The sequence below is a fragment of the Petaurus breviceps genome, unplaced genomic scaffold (genome assembly GCF_028583685.1).
Source record: "Petaurus breviceps papuanus isolate PSGF00001 unplaced genomic scaffold, PetGlider_PUasm1.0 90638, whole genome shotgun sequence".
Lineage (NCBI taxonomy): Eukaryota > Metazoa > Chordata > Mammalia > Diprotodontia > Petauridae > Petaurus > Petaurus breviceps.
The window spans coordinates 8850150-8873264 of NW_027187295.1; the positions used below are offsets into that span (position 1 = coordinate 8850150).

Consider the following 23115-nt stretch of genomic DNA (forward strand, 5'->3'; position numbering starts at 1 on the left):
TAGGATTTTCCTAGCTTTTCATATATCAATTCTCTGTTTTATTTTCCTGAGTTAAATGTAATAGCCCATATTGCCAGGTTGACAATGAATAACCCATGCTGTGGCCAGCTAAAGGTGCTAAATGCTTCTTAGTCATTCAGTGCCATGGGTGGGTTGATATTTTGTTTATACTTCAAAATTAAATTATCTCCAAATTTTGGTTCAATTGGAAATTTAACCCTTAATAATTAGTCCCCAGTCGTAGAAGTGTCTGACTCTAATTCAAACTTAATTAAACTTAGATTGTCAGAAGTGGAAGAGACCTGAGGAATTACGTAGGCCAACTTAGTTATTTTATATGTAAGGAACCTGAGGCCCAAAGTTTAAACCACCAAACAAGGTAGTGGCAAACCCTCTCATTTACAAATTAGGAAATTGAGATCCATATAGATAAAGTCCAGTAACATATACCAAGGTCTCTAAGAAGATGAACAAGTAAAATAGGGCCATGTTAGATTCAAATATATGTGGAATTGAATATTTTTGTGTACTTACCAAAGAAGATGCATGGCCTATTTTTTGCTTACCTCCTAATCTTCCATTTAATAGATTTTGAAAATTAAAATTTTCCTTCCCGGTACTTTTAGGATTCCCTTTTATAGAAGCATAACACTACTACCTATACAGAAGTTATTTTTATAATCATGAAAAACTTTTCCTTTAAGGTTTACTTTGCCTTCAGGAAACAAGAAGAATGGCAATAACATCTTTACTTGTGTAGCGTGTCACCCTAAAGAAGATTGCATAGCAACTGGACATCAGGATGGCAGAATTCGTCTCTGGTAGGTTGGTTCATGAAGATCATGCCAGTCTTACATATGATACGTTGCATTAACCTTGAAGAACTTGTAATTGTATGTAATCAAAAAATAGAACACTGAAGACCCACTAAATTGATTGAAATTAGGTATTATTGTCTTATTGTTGCCTTCATTAACAAAGTTTTTATATTGGTCTTTTGAAGACAGTACCTTTTATCTCACCAATTTTAAAAGGAAAAAAGTGAAAGTAGGAGTTTTTTTTTCAGCAGTTAACATCATGCTACAGATGATAGGTGGTGAAAGAGAAAAGTATTTTAACTTTTGCTTATTAAAAACAATCAGCCTTACGTGATGATTCAGGCAACAAATCGTTAAGTGCTTGTTGTTGTACAAGACATTGTGATAGGTTCTGGGGTTCTAACAAAAATGAAACAGCCCATATCCTTGGTGCTTATATTTAGAAGATATGGCATACACAAATAGTAAGTAGAAATTTTAAGTTATCAGTGTTTTAAACTTCACTAAAATTTTTGGAACACCCTATATATACAGTAAAGATTTAAGAGGAAGGAGAGAGGTAGTAGTATTTGAGATGATAAGGAAACAACTTATGGAAGAGGTGGCGTTGAACTGTCTTGTAAAGAAAGCTAAAGATAATGAGAGAGAGGTAGAAGCCAGTGTATTCCAGACATGGGGGCTCACCTCTGCAAAGTCATAGGGTAGGTGATGATTTGTCATGTATGAGAGTACAGGCAAAAGGCCAGTTTGGCAGGAATAGAGAGTGTGTTGAGGGAAGAAATAGGAATTAAGACTGAAAAGGTAGGTTGGAGTCATTGTAGAGGGTTTTAAACCCCTGTCTCTGTATTTTATATTCTAGAAGCAACAGGAAACCACTGAAAGTTTTTGTGTAGGGGATTTGAAATGGTCAGATATATGTTTTAGGAATCTCAGTTTGGTAATTGTGATGGATAGATTTGAAAGGGGAGAAAGTGAAATCAGGGAGTAATTGGGGGGACTGTAGTGTTAGTCTGATAGAGGTAAAGCTCTAAACTTGGGTAAAAGCCACGAGAGTGGAAAGGAGAGGCCGAAGCAAGAAATATTCTGGAGAGAGGAACTTACAGCTTGACAGCTACAGAGAGAACTCCAAGATTTGATACTGATCTGCTAGAATTGTGGTAGTGCCTTCCACAAAATCAGAAAGTTTAGAGCAGGGATAGGTAGGAGGGCAAAGATGTGTTGCATTTTAGACATCTTAAGTTATAGGTTATCCATATGAAGCTATCTAGAAGACAGTTAGCATTATAGGATCCAGGCTGTTACCACATTCCTGATTAACTGAAATTAAGTGTCTTTTTCTTCAACAGGAGAAATTTCAATGACAATAAAAACTATACCTATACATCTCTACATTGGCACCATGATATTGTTATGGATCTAGCTTTTTCAATAGAAGGTGAGTATATTTTTTAATCTTTTGAAGATAGAAATGAATCCTGTGTAATAAACTCAGCAGTCATTGGATTTGCATAATTTGTTGGCAGAAATGCACAATTTTAGCTCTTCTTTTTGTATGTATTATTGCATTGCAATATAGTTTAACATAAGTCCTGCTCCCATCTTTCATTATGATATGGAGGGGACCCCTGGGTCTTTGAAGAATATGACAGGAAGATAGAAGCTCTAGCAGATTCTGCCAGGCTAGAAAGACTTTAAGTATAGTAATGCTAACAGATTGCACCTGCTTTCCATGGAGCAGTCTAATTGGGTCTAGAGAAGATCATCACAAGTGGGCTGGATACTACACAATGAATTCTTCTACTGTGGCAACCCCTCCACCTGCCCTGAAAAAAAAAGTTTCAAAATGACCCTACTCCTAAGCAGTCTCCTTCTACTTCACAAAGTGGCAGAAAAGAGGGATAAAGGATGCTAAGAATCTCTCTTTTTAGCCTGTCTATGAGTAGTAGGTACTTTAAATGTGAAATCTATATATAATGACCAATGAGTTAATGTAATATAGAAAGCGAATTGTATTAATCTTGACAGTATCTGCAATGAAATAAGACAGAAGGAAGTTTGAGTTTAATGGAAGGATGGTTCACAAGCTCTCCATGGAGAGCCATATTTAACAGAGTTGCCTTTGGACAATAATAAAATAACATTTCATGGGATACTTGTTCATCTCATATTGCAGGGCTTATGATGAGTTTTTTGGCAAAAACAAACAAATAAACCTGAAGATAGTTGCAACTTCTGCACCAATATCTATTGCAGAGAGAATGATAAAGTAGAGAAATTCTATAGAAATATTGATAAAGACCTTGTAAATTAAGTCTTTGTATTATTTGATGTTTTCAATGCACAGTCCAGCTTAGTGTAGACTGTGAAAAAAATCGGGAAAATATGATTTAGAATTTTTAAAAAGGAAGTGGTTGGAGTCTTGTATATAGAAAACTATCCACAGTGGCTCAGAAATAAGGGGGTGGACGGAGTGTTCATTAATAGCTTGATTAGCACAATTAAAACTGCACAAAACATATACTCTGTACATCATGAATGTTTTCTTCAAGAAAAGAGTAAGGAAATGTTATAAAATAGTGAACAACAATCATCACCTAAAAAAAGCCACAAGGAATGACTGGTAACTGAATATGAAAATCATTTATAAATCAACTATGTTAACTTGTTGGAACAAAGATCAAAATCAAAATCAAACCAAAGAAAAAAGAATGTATACTAATTTGCTACTATATTAATGCAGAAAAATGAAAAATAAAGGATTATACTATTATATAATTTTATATATAATTATAGTCATTAGTATGGACTAACACCATTTCCTAAAGAAGTTCAACTGATGTAAATCAGTTGCCATGGTGAGGAGGGCAGAACAACAGAAACCACCTGAGGCATTTAATAATAAATATGATTGGGGGGCGGCTAGGTGGCGCAGTGAATAGAGCACTGGCCCTGGAGTCAGGAGGACCTGAGTTCAAATATGGCCTCAGACTAATACTTAACACAAAAACTAGCCATATGATCTTGGGTAAGTCAACCCCAGTTGCCCTCCAAAAAGCAAAAAATAATAATAATAAATATGATCTCTGAGCAGAGAGATATGACAGCAAAAGAGATTTAGAATATAATCTCATTTATGAATTTTTAAAGAAGAGACTAGTAGAAGGTTACTAGCGGTATAATATCCTAAAATGAGAAATGGTGGAGGAAAGTTTGTCCAGAGACTCCTTTTAAACAAATCATCCTATGACAATTTAAGGATTGAAAGTAGGAAGATAACAGATGACAAATGAGAATAATTTAAGATTTTATAGCAATTTACTCATGAATGAGAGTAGAGGGATCACATTTAACGTAACAGTCCTCTGTCTAAATAAAACAGAAGTTCAGTATGTATATCCTGGATTAGACTTAGTCCACACAAAGGAGATCCATGCCAGGGTATAATATAAATTTAATAGATCAGTTCCTCTTCTTTAATTTTCTTTTGTTATTCTATGCTTAATAAATACCAAATAACACCAATTGTTTTATTCTGTACTTAACAAATACCACTTAATACCAATTAGTATTTCTGTATATGAAGAGCAGAAAAATGGGGATTGCATATAAAATTGCTCTCCCCATTATAAATAGCCCCTCTAAAGAAAAAATACACACACACATATATCTGAACCTCTGTTCCCTTAAAACACGTTATACACGTTTCCCTTCTATCACTGGTTCCCCTTTCTCTCCTAGATTTAGAAAACAATAAAACCAAGACACAATCAAAATTGTCTTGTATTTGAGTTAACTATACTGTATGTATATTATTATACCAATCCGTACATTAACTGTGTCTGAAAATGTGCATCTCATTCTTCATCTTTCACCCCTTGAGGAATAAATTCTTGAGATGATCTGAAAGAAATCTATACCCACATCAAGGGCATCCTTGCTTAAAGTGTACACAAGGACCTGATTGGCATTTGTGAATAATATTCTACAGTAGACAACATCTTTTCTATCACAGAGTTGACTGAAAGATGCAGAAATACAAGATTCCACTGAATATATCCACTGAGCTATAAAAGCAATTTAGTATTACAAAATGTTGCCTTAAAGGCTCTCTTTGTTAGTGTGTCCCATGCATATATTAAGGCCATAGAAACCGTAGAATAAGCAACAACAGATAATTTTGTGTGACCATCTGATCATAAATATAAGTAAGGTATGAGACTAAGTTATTTGCCACTGATCTGGAGATTATACAGCAAAGTCTCTTTAATTGTTAGATCCTCCAGAGAGATGTTCCTGTTTTCAGAAAACTTTGTTCTGTGTATCAAGCCCTAGAATGTCAGATAGCTTTCTAGTGAGTTAATTACTCAAGAATTTTACTAAAAGACACATGTAAAAATTCAAGGGCATGAAGAATATCAGTTGTACAGAATGTAATGTGCTCTTGAGGGACAGCACACAAAGCTAGTCTGCCTGGATATATACAGCTAATATTGTCTTGGTTTGGCTGTGAAAACATGCTGGTTACATTAATTTATGAGTTGTTTTTCATTTGTGGTTTATTAGCAGATGCACAATAACAAGCATTATCGGTGTGTCAAGTTAATTTTATAAGTTGTGTTTGATTTCAACACTAAATACAAACATCTACTCACAACTTAGAGGGAACGTAAAGACAGGTCACCAAAATCTTTACTGTTAAAATTTTTGTTTTGCACTATTCACTAACAGATTAGAGGCTTATCAGTCTTTGAACAAATGCTTAATACGTTTAAGTGATCATTTTTTTTTCCAAAATAATAGTAAAAAAAACAGTGGTGAGTGGCATATAAGATCCTAGAAGTTAATTGTTATGTGTATTTTGAAGTATTTGTACATTTAATCCTGTTATATTTAAAGTTTCTCTAATAAATTTTTTTTTTCACTCTGTGTGTGTAATGGATGGAAAGGCACCAGTCTTTTGAGTGGTGGGCGTGAATCTGTCCTAGTAGAATGGCGAGGCGGCATAGAGAAAAATAAAGAGTTCCTGCCCCGTTTAGGAGGCACCATTGAACACATTTCAGCGTCACCAGGAGGGGATTTGTTCTGCACTTCTCACTCTGATAATAGTAAGTACATAAATTATCTTTAAAATGATCTGATAATGTAGCCAAATAAAAAGTTAACATCCCATGAGAAGGGAAACAGTCAGGATCTTGGATAACTTTTTAATTGGCAATTTTATTTATACTCCTCCCCTTCATTTCTTATGAAGTAAATAGGGTAACAACAAAGTAGCATGAGCTGCATCAAAGCCTGATTTCACCCTCTTTTATGTACTTCCTCCAAAAATCAATAAAATGCCAAGTGACATTCTCTTGTAATCTAAATCATAGATTTAGAGAAAAAAACTTAAGTCAAGGCCAGTCCCTTTGTTTTATAATTGAGGAAACTGAGGTCCAGGAAGGTTAAGTGCCCAAGGTCATTTAGATAGTAAGTGACAGGGCCAAGATTTGAACCTAGGTCCTCCATCCAGTATTCTTTTCAATTCTCTGCATTGCCTTCCTAAGTACAAAATGTCAAAATATTTATACTAAAATAATACTACTCCTTGTATAGTATGACGTTTTCTGAATCAGTATTAATAGTATTTTTAGCAATGCCTGGTAAAATTCTGAGAAGCTCTAACAGTTATAATTTTTTCCATGTGTGTGTGTTTTAATTGAAAGAACTAGGGGTGAGGTGGCTAGGTGGCACAGTGAATAGAGTCCTAGCCCTGGAGTCAGGAGGACCCGAGTTCAAATTCAGACTCAAGACATTTAACACTAACTAGCCATGTGACCTTGGGCAAGTCATTTAACCCCAATTGCCCTGCCTTCCCCCCTCCAAAAAGCAAACAAACAAAAAAGAACTAGGGGGACAAAAAGAAAAAACGGATTAGAGATATTTATCTTAGAAAATAGGAGTATTGAGGATATAATCAGAAACTTACTCTATGGAAGTTGGATTACACTTAGTCTGCTGGGTGCCAGGGGACAAAAACAGCACCAGTGGATAGAAGGTTCTTGAGGCATATTTTGAATGAAAAGAAACAGCAACATGCTATTCATGAGAACTATTCCCAAAATTAATCAACTGCCCGGGCAAGTTTAAAATGCCCTTTGGAATAGGGTATTTTCAAGTATTGGTTGGGTGACCACTTAGGGGTGCTGTTGAGAGGGTTCATGCTTCAGTTAGGTGTTGAAGCAGGGATCCCTTCCAAACTGTATGATTAAATAAATTTTTAGATAGGTCACTTACAGTGCTTTAAGTAAACAAAAATCAGTTTTCCCTACATTTAAGCATTATAAAGTTCTGAATTAGTCCAACTTTAAAGGTGTTTCTTCCCCCCTCCCTTGAAAAGGTTTGGGGGGACTGTGGGTATAGAACATTGCATATAATATCAGATTTTTTTTCAATGAATTGGTCAGTATTGCTGACTACTTTTCTCTCTATTTTTTCAAAAAAAAAGTTGGAGAGGAGAGGCATACTAGAAAGTGTAAGTGATGAAAAAATTCTATTAATGAAAATCCATTTTTTAAAAAAGGAACGAAAAGTAGTTGTTGAACCTAGGTGTGTTTAGGGGTCGCTTAAAATCATTTGAATTTATTTATTTTTCCACAGAGATTATGGTCATTCACCGAAACCTTGAGGTTTCTGCAATAATCCAAGGACTTGTGAAAGGTATTGTGTAATAAAGATCATTTGTAATTGCCTCTATTAATAAACCATCATTTTCTAACTAGGAAACTATTTGTTACTTTTCCTTTGCAGATAGTGTTGTCAACACTGGTTTGATGATTGATCCAAGAACTAAAGCCTTGGTTATGAATGGGAAGCCTGGCCATCTACAGTTCTACTCTCTCCAAAATGACAAACAACTGTACAATGTAAGTTTATATTCTGTGCACTGTCAACAAAGTATTGCCAAAAGAATTTACAGAAGATCTGGAGGTCAAAGAAATTGTTCTATAGCAATCAGTAAAAAGTTATGTGGCTGTGTTTACTTGAACACAGTCAATACTATCTGTAGCTGGTTAGTTCAACTAGTGCTAAAGAGATCACATTTTCAGTTTAGATCTTCTTATGGGTTATTTAGTTTTGCTTTATTTCATGGTCATGTAATGGACTTCTAATTCTGACTATCTTGCTCCCATTGTTCATTGGTAATAAGGAGATCAGATGAGATCATGGGTGGATCAGCACAAATCCATCAGCCCTACTGAGAAAATAGAAATTTAAAACATAGAACCTAGTTATTTGTTTCCTTCAACTTGAAAGAGATAGAGCCTCTTTATCCACTTTCTTTGTGAATGACCTTTTTTTTTCTTTTTTGGGAGAGGTTTGGAGGGGTTCCTGTTTCTTCTGTAAAACACTGATGTGGTGTTAAGTCTAATGAAATTATTGTGTAAAGCAGTGGCATCAAATAAATGGTTGACAACTCTGGGGTAAAATACTTAATTCATTTTGGAATCTGAGTTACAAATCTAATTATTACTTCGATATTGGGCATTGAGATCATTTATAATAAAGAAACATTTTATCCCTAAAGACAGTTAGTCATCACTGAGTTTGTAAAAAGCCACTGATATTTTAAGGTAGTTTGTTTTCCTTTACATTTTTTGGAAGTTACATCAAAAATGGTTATTTCAGCTCTTCTGTACTACAAATTTTCATCTCTATGGAAAGAGAGTAAAAAAAAAAATTTCATATAATCTTTTTAAGATACTGAGAAACTTAAGACTCAGGCAGTCCTGGTTCTACTTCCAGTATTGGACAAGATATTAATTAAGCTCTTTTGGCCCTAGTTTCCTCATCTATAAAATGAATCTCTTGGCTCTGATATTCTCAGATTCTACATATTACACAGAATTATAGAACTTGGGAGTTGGAAAGGACCTTAGTTGTCTATAATCCAACCCGTATTTGTAAAGAATTCCTCGGTGTAACATACCCCACAAGTGATTGTCCAACATCTGCTGGAAGGCCTCCAAGGCTGGGGCGGGTGGAGAGGGTGGGGAACAGCCCACTACCTCTTGAGGCAGCCCATGCAGCTTTGGGACAAAAAAATCCTATGTCCATACACATTAATAAAATTATTAGGAAGATACCTGTGTTCTTTATCTTTGCTTCAACAAAAATATTTTGTCATATGTCAATAAATACTTTTCCATGTCTTTTTTTTTTTTCCCCAAAAACTTTAGTTAGATATTGTACAACAGGAATACATTAATGATCCTGGTCTTGTTCATATTGAACTAATGAAGGCCACATTTAGTTCTCAAGGCAACTGGCTCGCAACAGTGGAACAACGACAAGAAAAGGAGGCAGAGCTTGAATTACAGATGAAATTGTGGGAATTTAATGAACAGCAACAAGGGTAATGCTTCCTATATAACCAGTCCACAATCTGAAAGAATTAATGAATTGACTTATTATTAAACTCATCTCTGTATTTTTCAAGTATCAGACTTTAAACTAGACTGGAAAGTCTAAAAAAGGCAAATTGGATGTGATAGAAGCTTTCTGAGAGCAGAAATACTGCATTCTATAAAATTCCTTTTCCTTTTCATTTGAAAACTCTTAAATATTTGGTGAAAGCATTCCAGCATACTTGTAAATAGGCCACATAGTGTGTAGCCATAAGCCCCTTGAGAACAGAGACCAAAGGCACAATTTCTTGTACATAATCGGCATTCCATAAATGATTTAATTAATGAAGACAGTAGTGTATCATTTGGCCTTTTCCCAAATAGAAATATATGTAAAGAAATTAATCCTGTGTAAAAAATTTTATATAAATGTGTGTTTACAACTAACATAATTTGAGTTATAAAAGAGGAGATTTTCTTTTCTCTCACTTAGGTTTATTCTTAACACAAGAATCAACATGCCACATGAGGACCACGTAACAGCTCTATGTTTCTCCACTACAGAAAATTCAGAAACTCCTACCTTGGTAACCACCAGTAAAGATGGCCACTTTAAAGTCTGGATATTAACAGATGACTCAGATATATATAGTAAGTTTGTTTTTTAATGGGTTATTGTATTTTTTTCCACAAAATGTTTAGAGTACGATATTTTGCTTGACAGTTGAATAGTTTTCCAGTGAAAATATACATTTTCTGTAACAAATGTTTCTGTTAATCTTTATTTTATTAAATTAATTCAGCAAAATTTTTTTTATTTTAGACAAATGCTAAAACTTAGATGTGTAGTTAAGAAAAAGAAACATAAACTCAGGGGTGGCTAGGTGGCACAGTGAATAAGAGCACCAGCCCTGGAGTCAGGAGGACCTGAGTTCGAATCCGGCCTCAGACACTTTACATTTACTAGCTGTGTGACCTTGGGCAAGTCATTTAACCCCCACTACCCTGCCTTCCACCCTCCAAAAAGCAAAAAAACCCAAACAAACCATAAACTTAAATACAAAATAAGAAAAGAAAAAACACATCATGTGCACAGCAAAACATAGGAGATGATTCAAAAGATATAGCAATAACTTATTATTTCAAGAAAGCTTGTATATTAAATACTGTACATTAAGTTGAAAGCTGTCCATCTTTTCTTTGCTTCCTTGTAGGTTTTCTTTTGTTCTCTGCTGTCACTTTTTACTTGGTTCTTTTTTCCTCCCTTACTCTCCCTAGCTGCCACCCCAAGGCTACAATTGAGCATGGATTTATTTATATATAGGTATTAATATATACATACACATATATACCCACATATACATACATATACGCATATATACACACACAAACATATACTTTCCATAAAAGATTCTACTCCTAGTTTTTATGTTTCTGCATATCTCTTTTTTCCAATCTCTCCTAACTCTTCTACTTTACTCCTGCCTGCAAACTTACCCTCCTATTACTTAATGTATCCCCACTGCAGCAGTCCCTCCCTTATCCTCACATTCCCCTAAAGTCTAAACACTCTTTTGTACCCCACTTTTAACCTATGCCCTCACCCTCCCCTCCAAGGAGCCCTTCTTTTTCCTCTTCAGCCTCCCTGTCCCCCTTAGAGTTTTATTTGTTTTTTAAATTTAGATGACTTTTAATCTCTTCTAGATGTATATGTATTTTACTCTCTTAAACCCAGTCCTGATGAAAGTAGATTTCCAGAACTAACAGCTCCCCTCCCCGATCTAATTCCTCTGTATTGGTTCTTCCTCTTGCACCTCATTTCCATAAGATAATTACTCTTTTAGCTGTTCTTGAATGGTTTTACTTTTTAAAGTCACATTATACTCAGGTCTACCCCAATCTTTCTTATAAGCTACCTAATTACTAGTAACAATCTTAGACATAGGTTTTACATTTTCCATACATAAAAGGTTAGCATTCTATGCTTATTTGTCCCTTGTAATTGGTCATTGGTGTGTACTTTATATTTCTCTTGGATGTCATATGTCAAATCTTCTCTTGAGTTCAAGGTTTTTTTTTAACAGAGTCCTGGAAGTCTGACAATTGATCAGATGTCCATTTTTTTCCATTCAAAATTATGCCTAGCTTTGCTGGGTCTGATATCTTTGGCCGGAAGCCCAGTTCTTTTGCTCCTTGATATATAGTGTTCCAAGACCTGCTATCTTTTTAATATTTCCACCACTAGGTCTTGTGTGATTCCAGTTATGGTAGTTTCATATGTAAATTTTTTTTCTTGTTGCTCATAATGTTTTGTTCTTGATCCGAGGGTTTCAGAATTTAACTATAATATTTCTAAGAGTTTTCCTCATAGGATTTCTTTCAGGTGGTGATCAGTAGATTTTTTCTATTTCTACTTTACCCTCTTGTTCCAGTGCTTCAGGACAATTTTCTTTAATTATTTCATCTCTCATCACTTCACTGGCTTCCTCTTGCTCAATTCTGATTTTCAGATTCTGGATCTCCTTTTCTAATTGGACTTTCTTGTCATAATCTTCTTGTTTTTCTTGTATTATTATTATATTTTTTATTTATAATTCTTCCTCAGTCTCTCATTCATTTTTAAAGTCTTTTTAAAATTATTCAGTGCATTCTTTTTGTGCAGGCAACCATTTGACATTACTCTTTGGGGTAGAAGAGGGTTTCTTTGCTTCAGTATCCTCATCTGAAGTCGAAACCCAGTCTTATCTATTCCCATAGTAGCTCTTTAGTTGTATTCTTCTTTGCCTGTGCATTTTCTTTTTTAAATAATTAAGTTTAACAATCACCTCTAGTCCTGGGGTATGGGAGATGGTGCCTCTGGTGTCTGATCCTCTTCATTTCTCCCCTCTGACCTTGAACTCAGACCAAGACCTCCAATCTCCTACAAGTGTCCACAGTCAGTGTCATTCCAACCCACTGCTTCTGCACTCACCAGGGATGTGCTGGTTCCTTCTTGCCCCCATGGCTCTCTGCAGGACAGTTGAGTCTAGCATTCCTTGTCAGTAGAGATTGCCTAGATTTTCCGCAGGTCAGAAGCCCAGGTCCCCTCACTGTCCCAGGGATAAAAGTTCCTGTGGCCAGGCAGAGGCAGCCTCCTGAGGCACCTAACCCCAAGGCTTGCCTCTTGTTATTAAAGCAGTCCTAGCCTGGGGGTGTTTACTCTTCCCTGAGAGGAAGTCTAGTCCTGGGATTTTTCTTTAGGTCTTCTGAATTGGTACTGTTCCAAGAGGACCTCTGTTTGCCCCTGCCCTTGTTTTCTAGGCTCTATGTTCTCCCAGAGGCGCTATTTTATCTCTTTTGTGGAGGAAAATCTTGAGAGCTTGAAATTTTCTGATCTACTCTGCCATCTTCCCAGAATCCTCTCCAGCAAATTTTTTAATGAGAACTTTGTAAGCTGTTTAAGAAGTTTTATTCATTTATCCATATTATTGTTAAAACATTACATTTAAAAGTATATACTTGAGATGCCTTTGTAGTTTGAAATGTTGACAGTTTTGCTTTGACTCTATCTTGCTAAATTTTTGTATGTGTCAGTGTTAATCATACTTTCTATTTGTTATAATTTCTAGAATTATATCCATTCCTGACATTTAGCATGTCCAGAAAAAAAGAACTTAGCATCTTCTTCCCAAAACTATACATCTTCCAAATTTCCCTGTTTAAGGTGTCATCCTTCCAGTCAACCAGATTTGCAACCACAGAGTCTTCCTTAACCCATTCTTCCTCATCAGACATGGTCAGTCAGTTGTCAAGCCTTACTGATTCTACTTCTCGAATACCTTCATCTCTCCTCTTTCAGTTGCCACCCTAGTTCCAGCACTCAACCTCTCGCCTAGAATATTACAATGGCCTTTTAATTGATTTCTCTACCTTGACTCTCTTTTCTTGAATCCATTTTCCATTCAGCCACCAAAGTCATGTTCCTAAACCAAAGTCTGACTGTGTTACTCCCGTAAAAAGTAAACTCCAGTGGTTCCACTGTTACCCCTGTGATCAAATACAAACTTCTCTCTTTGGCATTTAAAAGCTCATCACAACATTACTCCAGCTTAACTTTCCAACTACCCCCTTCACATAGTCTGTAGCCAGCCAGACTACTCTTCTTTCTGTTTCTAACACACAGTCCTTCATCTGTCATCTCTGTGCCTTTGCCCTGGCTGTCCCTATACCTGAAATGCATGCCCTTAGAATCCCTGGTTTCCTTTAAAGCTGAGCTCACATTCAACTTTATATATGAAGCTTTTCTTGATCTCCTCATGAACCCCATCCCCCCCAAAAGAAGTCTTCATTTGCTTTTTATATATTTCATAAATATTTTATGTTTATTGGAAATTCTTTATGCTAGGGCTAGGGACTATTTCAATTTTGTATTTGTTTGACCAGCACTTAGTGCAAGAAGTAGCATATAGGAGGCACCTAATATATGTTTATTGATTAATTGGCATGTTTGAGCATTGCTTTCTTCTGTTGGTTGTTTTCATAGAAGTAGAGTTCAGTTTTAGATAAGTGTGGTCTTTTAAGTCTTCATGCTTTTGTTTTAGCTGCTTTACTATTTTAGAGACAGTATCTTCAGGTTTTGTCTGCACTCGTTTATAGCTATTTTCCACTTCCGTTCTTTTCCACCAGAGGGAGCACAAGGGCAAAATAAAATACTAAATCCAATTTAACCATTCAGATCAGTCCATTTTGCTTATGAGCAGAGTTAAGTCAGTAATGGAAGAAAGCACTCAGCATTGTTAAGGCTATATTAGGAAGAGGAATACTCTCTCCCTTCTCCCTTCTCTCACCCCCTTACCTGTGGGGAAACCAGTAACTATGGATTTATCCCTAATTGAGCCAAGTCAAGTTTCTTTCAGGTTTTGAAAGAGAGTAACAGTTGTTCACATAAATGAGAATGAAGTAGAAAGCATGTGCTATAAACCTCCTCTCCTCAAGTCCTCAGTTCTAGTTTTTAACCTAGTCCCTCCTTTACTAAGAATCCAGAAACTAATTTGTTGTCAAGACAGTTGATGCTTTAAAGACTCCAGCTTCTGGATTAAGAACTCACTATTTAACAAAAAGTCCTGGAAAAACTGAAAAGTAGTATGGCAGAAACTAGGCATAGACCATATACCAAGACAAAGTCAAAATGGGTATATGATTTAGATATAAAGATTTACACTATAAGCAAACTAGGAAAGCAAAGAATGGTTTACTTGTCAGATATATGGAGAAGGGAAGAATTTATGACCAAACAATACTTTATGAAATGCAAAATGGATGATTTTGATTACATTAAATTGGAAAGTTTTTGCACAGACAAAGCCAATGCAACCAAGATTAGAAGGGAAAAAGAAAGCTAGAAAACAATTTTTATAGCCAGTGTCTCTGATAAAGGCCTCATTTCTAAAATATGTAGAGAGCTGAGTTGAATTTATGAGAATACAAATCATTACCCAGTTGATAAGTGGTCAAAGGGTATGAACAGGCAGTTTTCAGAGGAAGAAATAGCTATCTATACTCATATGAAAAAATGCCCTAAATCACTATTGATTAGAGAAATGCAAATCAAAACAACTCTGAGGTTACCACTTCACACCTATCAAATTGACTAACATGATAAAACAGGAAAATTATAAATGTTGGAGAAGATGTGGGAAAATTGGAACACATTAGCATTGTTGTAAATTGATCCAACCATTTTGTTGAGCAATTTGGAACTGTGCCCAAAGGGCACAAACTATGCATACCCTTTGACCCAGCAATACCACTTCAAATCTATATCCCAAAGAGATCATAAAAACAGGAAAAGGACCCAATATGTACAAAAATATTTACAGCAGCTCCCTTTGTGGTGACCAAGAATTGGAAATTGGGGGGATGTCCATCAGTTGAGTAATGGCTAAACAAGTGCTGGTATATGAATGTCATGGAATACTGTTGTGCTACAAGAAATGATGAGCCAGCGGATTTCAGAAAAACCTGGAAAGACTTAACATGAACTGATGCTGAGTGAAGTGAGCAGAACCAGGAGGACATTGTATACAGTAACAGCCACATTGTGTGATGACTGACTTTGATAGACTTAGGTCTTCTCAACAACTCCAAAAGTCCCGTGATGGAAAATGCTATCCACATCGAGAGAAAGAACCATGGAGTCTGAATACAGATGAAGCAAGTTATTTGCTCTCTTTTCTTTTATTGTTTTGTTTCTTCCTTGTTGTGGTTCCTCCCATTAGTTCTGATTCTTCTTTATATCATGACTAATGTGAAAATATGTTTAATATGAATGAATAAATAGAGCCTATATCAAATTGCATGCTGTCGGGAGAGGGAGGGGGGGCACAGGGGAGAAAATTTAAAGCTCAAAATCTTATGGAAGTGAATTTTAAAAACTAAAAATTAATTATTTAAAAAAAAGAAAGTTGATGCTAAGAAGAGAGGATGAGATATTTGGTCACGTGGGTCAAGGGATTACAGGTGGATAGGCAGAATGTTCTTCTAGTGTTCTTATGACATCAGGAGAAGCTGGGGAAGTCCTCCAGCACATTGAGTTGACTTCCTGGGGAAAACTTATGGGAAGTCATGGTAAGTAGTCACATACGATAGATGGGCATCCGTACACTGTCTCTTCATCATTGGAGGGAACATTGAGATTACATAATACATTTTAAAATTATTTTTTCTATATTTTCCTCTTCATTGGTGTTCATTGCACATATTAAGTATGGTAGATTATATTTACATTATATAACATCTTTTATATTAATATTTCTGCTTTGTGAATATGTAGGTTTATTATGATATTTGGAATTATTTTGCCAATTAGAATTTCATTCTTTGTTTTCACAGAACAAGCTATGGGTTGGACCTGTGATTTTGTAGGTAGTTACCACAATTACCAAGCAACAAATTGCTGTTTCTCTGAAGATGAGTCTTTGCTTGCAGTTAGTTTCGAGGAAATAATAACATTATGGGATTCAGCTACTTGGGAGCTTAAATGTACATTTTGCCATCGTCCTGGGAAAATAAAGTAAGTAATCTTTAATGTTAGCTGCAGTTGTATTTATTGACATTTTAAAATTTGGAAATAAATTATTGTCCAGAGAAGTTTATTACTGTGTTTACTCCAAAGATAATATATATAGCAGAAGTTGGAGCTCCAAGTTCTGATCCTACCTGTAAGAGTCCTGTGTTAGACTTTAGTATGAGAGATCTTCTTTTTTCTGGCAAAATAAGCATTCAGTGATGGGTCCATCTTCTTCTTGTATATGTCAAATGATTTGGGCAACCTCTACAGAAGTGTATGATCAAATACAAGATATAAAATTGATTCTTTTTTTTCCTCCCAAAAGACACCCACTTTACTTTTAAGAAATAAAATAAATTGCCTGAATAAATCTTGCTGTCATGTCCCATGACCGATTTTCCTCTTTTTTTTTTTTTAAAGCAGTTGGGGTTAAGTAACTTGCTCAAGGTTACATGGCTAGTTATTTCTGGGTGTGGTGCTAAATATCAGAGCCCGGATTCGATCCCAGGTCATCCCGACTCTGGGGCCAGTGCTCTTACTCACTGAGCCACCTAGCTGCCCCTACCATTTTCCACTTTAATAATTATAAACAATTTAGTTTTTATGTGCCCCTTCAAAACTATAGTTTACATAAGGTTAGTCCAGGGACTATAAAATATGAGAAACAAGAGTGCAAATTTCCCATTTTTTTTTTGTTACTGTTCTTCTTTAGGAACCTTTGCTTTGGGAGACAAACTTGTTCTAGATACCTTTTGGGTACAACTGAAAAGAGTTTTCTGTGCTGCTGGAACCTGCTCACTTGTGCATGTAAGATCTTTTTCTTTTTCTTTTCTTTTTTTGGGGGGGAGAGCAATTGAGGTTAAGTGACTTGCCCAAGGTCACACGGCTAGTTTTTGTGTTAAGTATCTGAGGCCGGATTTGAATTCAGGTCCTCCTGACTCCAGGGCCAGTGCTCTATTCACTGTACCACCTAGCCACCCCGTAAGATCTTTTTCTAATTCATTATGACTTCAAAGAAAATGCTCACAACCCACAGAAAACTCTGGAAATTATAAGAAACATCCAGATTCTGTTTTAACTCCAGAGGGGCCACTCAGTTTTTATTGTTTTCCTAGCCAGCTAGATTCCCCAGTTTTTGAAATACTGCATCTATATAGGTAGGTGTTAGCATATTTGTTAAGGGGACACCTAGGTGTCACAGAGGATAGAATGCCAAGCCTAAACTCAAGAAGACTCATCTCCTTGAGCTTAAATCTGGCCTCAAGACATTTACTAGCTTTGTGACCCTTGGCAAGTCATTTAACCCTCTTTGCCTAAGTTTCCTCATCTGTAAAATGAGCTGGAGAAGGAAATGGCAAACCACTCCAGTATCTTTGTCAAGAAAAGTAGGACATGACCGAAATGACTGAACAACAATATTAAGGACAAAGTTAAGAAACAATCTCACATTCTCCAACTCCATAGTGTTCTTTATGCTGCACATTGTTCTTCCCGGTGGAAAAATACCTAAGGCAATTGCCTCTGATATACTTTGTCATTTGATGAAATTTGTCATCAAGGAAAATTTGATGAGTTGGGAATAGGTTATGCAGGGTATACTGTAGCTCTACCCTGTTCTTTGACTTCCTAGTATAATATTCCAAAGAATATTTAAATCTATATACATATTTGACAAGGAAATGTGAAGTATTAATTCTTTTTATTCTGTCTTCTCTCTCTGGAAATAACCAAGTGAAAGTCATACATGAGTAAACCAAACAGTTTGAAGTCACTATAAGTTTGGAGTACTTATTCATCTGAACTTTGGACAAGAAATTGTCCACATTTTTTATTGTTTGGTGAGACTAAGAATTAAGTAGTTTCTTTTTGACTGATTATTCTTACAGTGGAATGGAGTGTACAACTCAGTGTTACAGTCTTGGAGCCAGATCCCAGTTCAGATAATATTGCTGCAGTGTCTTGGTCCTCCGGAGGTTCAGACTGTAAGTACTTCACTAGCAAATGGTGATCAAAGTAGATAGAGATAATACTTGATTATTTTTTTAACCTGTGAGATAATTGAGTTAGATTTAACTTCAAAACAAATCTTCATTTGGAACTATGTTGCCTGAGACAGACCATTTCCCTTTCCTGATTTCCAGTCCCCGGGCATGTTTTAAGGCTCTGCATTCATACTTGGTTCTGAGAAAATTACATGTTTTCCTGAAAATAATTAAGGAGTAGGACATAAACTTTCTGGAGCAATTCATAAGTTTGGACTACTTTGCTATTCTTTGATAAAAATATATATATACTTATCTAAAACTAACTTTACCTTTCAGAATGCTGATGTGTTTTCTTTTCTCCCCCTCAGTATTTGTATTTAAACCTAGTGAGCCAAGGCCATTGTGTATTCAAAAGAGTATCTGTAGAGAGAAAGTCCAGTGTGCTGTGTTTGTTCCAAGAGATGTCCCTGAATCATATATCTCAGAAGATTACCAGTGGCTAAACAAATCCCAGTTTTACTTCTTAAATGAATCACAGGTAACTAGCACTTAGAGATTTTTTTTAAAGTGAAAAAAAGCAGTCCTACACTAATTAAGATGTCTCCTACACCCATTCGCTCTTCTCTCTCAGTGATTTATTTCATTAAAGTTTTCAGTTTCCAAAAGGAATTTTATTTTGTGAATTATCCTCAGTGTCATAAATTAACAACCATAATAATAATTCGTTTATATAATGCTTCCCTTACTAGAAGGCATATTGACTAGGGAGCCAACCTTGAAGCCAAGGAGACCTGAGTTCAAATTCCATTTCTGATACATACTGTATGACCCTAGACAAATCACATAACCACTCTATGTTCTAAATAGTTCTCTAATATTCTGTGTGGAAGAGAAGATAATGACCTTTCTTGGTAGAGGGAGTTTCTTCATCCTGGAGTACCCTGTGCCAGTGCAGTTCAAGTCTCCATCTCTGTCCCTTTCCTTACTGTGAGATAAAAATTAACCCAGTTTACAGATAAGGAAACTGGTAGTAACTCGGCACTTAGTAGTAAATGTTGGAGGCAAAACTTGAAAAAGGTCTCAACTTCCTATTCCTCCAGTTCCCAGATTTAGTGCTCTTTCTACTATACCATGAAAGACCTCAAAAACTTACTTTATTTACAGTGTTTTTCCTCCTAAAGACCTTAATTACTTCAGAGCCATAACCCAAATCTTCTGTTTCCAGTTTTCTACCTTCTTAAAACTGAATTCTGCCATAATTTACACACAGTATCAAAATCCAGGCAACCCACATGCCAAGACATGGACACTTTATTAAATGTCATAGTAATTCTATACATTGCAAGCAAAGGACATTGATATAAAGTCTGTAAAAAAACTTCAGGGGTCCTTGATTTCATCGCTGTGAGTACTTCTTATACAAAGAACAGCACCTGGGGGCTGTAGTAAATAGTCTTTGTGTATTTCTATAGTGAAAAAAAATGGATCACTTTTACCAGTGGAGTGATGAGTCTCTCCAGACTTGGCCCAGCCCTTCCTCAGGTCACAGGCCCAAACTCTCCCTCTCACTGGTTGGCCTAGCCGGAGCTAGAACTCTATCGTGGACACAGCCTTCAGCAGTCCTGGTTTAACTAAACTTTGTGCTGCCTTGAGGTGTCAGAGCAGAGCTTGGGTGGACAATGCTATAAACCAATTAAACATTTGTTAAAACATAATTAGTTTGCTTTTACTGAATTTTATCTGGAGTCTTCCTAGAGATATTTCTGACATTCTTAAAAATAATGGTTAAATGTATTTAAAGTCTTGCATTATTTGATTTTCTTGATTCAGACTTGTGATTTTGGTGTAGGAAACTCTCAGGGTAGATAGCAAATCATCATCTAGTCTTAAAGAGCTGACTCGGGCATTGACTGCAGGTTATTGTCCAAGGTCTAACCTTGTACCCAAGTCTGCTGACTCCAGAAAACCACCAGCCATTTGCTACCATTATTTTATTATGAAGAAATCGATATCACAGAAAGCCCCAGCCTTGTCTTAGATTTCTCATTAAATACAACCTTTTGTTGCTGTTTTTTCTCTTTTTAGGATTTAATGACCTTCAGTACAAAATCCCCAGAAGAGAAACTTACACCATCAAGCAAACAGGTATGTTGGAGCCTCCCTGGCAATGAGACAGTGACAACAACCCTACAAAATAAGGGGCTCTTAGGTCTCAACAATGAGCTGACCTTTACACAGAGATAAAAATAAGATTTTGCCATTGTATTCTCCTGTTCTCAGGGCACACTTGCCCATTAATTAGCAAGACATGGCCAAGGGTGAAGAGCCAGAGCAGCCACCAAGAACTTCAGATTGAGCTTACATTTGATTTGACATCTGTTTTATGTATATCTGTCACAGGAGATAAAGAAAAGAAGGACCTTCTACAATTCAAATATGACTTGAGGCAGATAGCCCTAAGTTTTGTTTTCTAATTTTAGTCCAGTAGCAACCTGTAAAATAATAAATTTCACACCCTATATTGTAGCATAAGCAAATAAATTTTTAAAACCTGCTACCTTTCGTCTCAAGATGATGACCCCAGCTCGTAGTATGAAGTTAAAGTAGTTTTACTTTTTCATTAAAATAATCCCAGTAACTTTTGAGGAGATTCTTTTGCAACTCTTACAATAAATAGCCTTCACTCCACCCCACCCTTTTTCATTTCTTACAGCTAATAGTAGAAGAAAGCCTTCCAACAACCCCTTTCTATTTCCTAATGGGAAAGCATCGAAAGCAGCAGGAAGCCAATCCAAATGAAATGATGGAGAATGAGCTCATCTATCACCCTTCAGCAGAAGACATACCTGCAATCAGTGAGGTAATACTAATAAAAATGTGGTGGGAGGGTTGTGGAGGTAGAGACACTGAAGGAGAAATTTAGTTTCTTAAATATTCAGAGAATGTGAGGGAGGGGGAGAAAATTTGGAACTCAAGGGATTGTGGAACTGAATGTTGTAAACTAAAAGTAAATAAATTTTTAAAAAAATATTCAGAGAATGTTAGGGCTGGAAGAAGTTGAGGGGCAACATTAAAGATGTCTGTTTCAACCCCTTTCCCCAATTTACTGATGAGGAGAATGAATCCTAGAAAAGTCGGAGATGACTTACCCAAGGTCTCAGAGCTGCAAAGAGATAGGACTTGTCTTTCTGATTCAGGAGTCTAGTGCTCCTTGCAGTGTACTTTGCTGCCTTCTTAGTTCCTTTAAGATCATGCTCATTAAGTAATTACATAGTATGCAGATTTAAAGCAAAAAAGGTCAGGACAAGTTGTGTATTGCTTTGATAGAGAAAAAATGTATCTTTATTTGGTTTTACTTTTTTACATACCATTCTTTCTAGTATTATAGCTTCTTTAATGGAACTAGGTAGGATACATAGAAGATGAAGGTAAAGTACATAGCAAGATGAAGAATTGAAAAGTTCTTAGTAAAACAAAGGCAAAACTTAAATTCAAATTTTTTTGTTGTTTTTTTTTTTTACTTTAGCTCCTTCAAACTCCTGCTCATGTACTACCATCCGCCACTTTTCTGTGTTCCATGTTTGTTAATTCATTATTGATATCAAAAGGTACTAAGAGGTAAGTAAGAAGCCTTGAAATTAATCACTTAATAGTTCGTGTTTTTGTACATGATAATGGCTTTTATACCTGCTTGCGTGTTTTCCTCTTCTTCATAAGAATATTTGACCAGTGTGTTTTTGATATGCTAAAAATTAAAGCAGTTTGAAGATTAACATATTAAACTATAAATTAATATGGTAAACATGAGTTATGGAAAAATAAGTTGTTTTCTGTGTCCCTTAAATAGAGTTCATCATGATTTAAAATATTTTATAGAGATTCATGCAGCAAAAGCCAATTTACAAAATATAATTGCTAAGAAATGTTTTTGGTAATATCTTGATGTATAAGTACATCAAGGTGAATGTTATAAAAGTTAATATATAGTAATAAATTTTGTATCTCTGAATATTTTTTTTATAGTGCTGAGGAAATTCCGGATGATATAGAAATGGAGAGTGAAAAGGCAGCTGATGACTCAGATGAAGAAAATGATTTTTCTGAAAAGATCCAGAATACAATAAATGACACAGTTATAGGGGATGAAATAATACCTCAGCTTTCTAAAACTCAAGAGAAAGAGTTACGGAAGCTTAGAAAAGTGGACTATAGCTGGATGTGTTCTCTTTAACAGCAGAAAAAGAAACTTTGCACTTTTTTTTTATCATACTGCTATATCTGTCTTTATGTCGTTCCTTTTATAAATAAAATAAATACCAAATTTTCGCAGCCTATACTTTTAAGAGATAGACCTTTTCAAAAAAGTTACAATAACATCTTGTATTTTTATAATACATTACCCTTTTTTTAAGTGGTCTCATGTATGTCATGCCATTTAATACTTATAACTCTTTTAAGGTAGTCAGGGCAGATATTTGCAAACCGACAAGAAGAAAAAATGTTAAATGATTAGGAAAAAGCATAGATGGTTTAAGTTCTTCCCCTCACCTCCCCCAAAAAAAGGAGATGGATGAAAAGCAATTAAAAGAAAATTTCACAAGCAGTACCTTACAGCAGAGGTATCAAACACCACCAATGGGCAATACCCATGATTGTAGCCCAAACTAGATTAAAATGTATTTGGGAAATATCAAAAAAAAATACAATGAAACATAAATATTATATTTCAAAATTAAGCATATTCAGCCTGCCAGGATTCTTACATGTAGATTACTGCCTTCTGTTCCTATTTGAGTTTGATAGCATTACCCTATAACATACAAACATTTAAGTTCTCTTCATATCAGACAAAAATGAGATGGTCTCTGCCTTCGAGC

The 23115-nt window shown here is 35.6% G+C and overlaps 1 protein-coding gene across 1 annotated transcript in view; it reads left to right on the plus strand.

The window, feature by feature from the left end:
* WDR75 (WD repeat domain 75) overlaps positions 1-22559 on the plus strand; it is a 39178-nt gene extending 16619 nt beyond the window's left edge. The window contains exons 7-21 of the mRNA XM_069064534.1: positions 705-821; positions 2165-2253; positions 5765-5923; positions 7458-7517; positions 7608-7723; positions 9038-9213; positions 9699-9856; positions 16076-16256; positions 16966-17060; positions 18140-18235; positions 18607-18776; positions 20324-20383; positions 20952-21098; positions 21765-21856; positions 22262-22559. Coding sequence (XP_068920635.1) covers positions 705-821; positions 2165-2253; positions 5765-5923; positions 7458-7517; positions 7608-7723; positions 9038-9213; positions 9699-9856; positions 16076-16256; positions 16966-17060; positions 18140-18235; positions 18607-18776; positions 20324-20383; positions 20952-21098; positions 21765-21856; positions 22262-22469 — 1924 coding nt within the window. The 3' untranslated portion in view covers positions 22470-22559. The remainder of the gene's footprint in view (positions 1-704; positions 822-2164; positions 2254-5764; positions 5924-7457; positions 7518-7607; positions 7724-9037; positions 9214-9698; positions 9857-16075; positions 16257-16965; positions 17061-18139; positions 18236-18606; positions 18777-20323; positions 20384-20951; positions 21099-21764; positions 21857-22261) is intronic.
* The last annotated feature ends 556 nt before the right edge of the window (positions 22560-23115 follow it).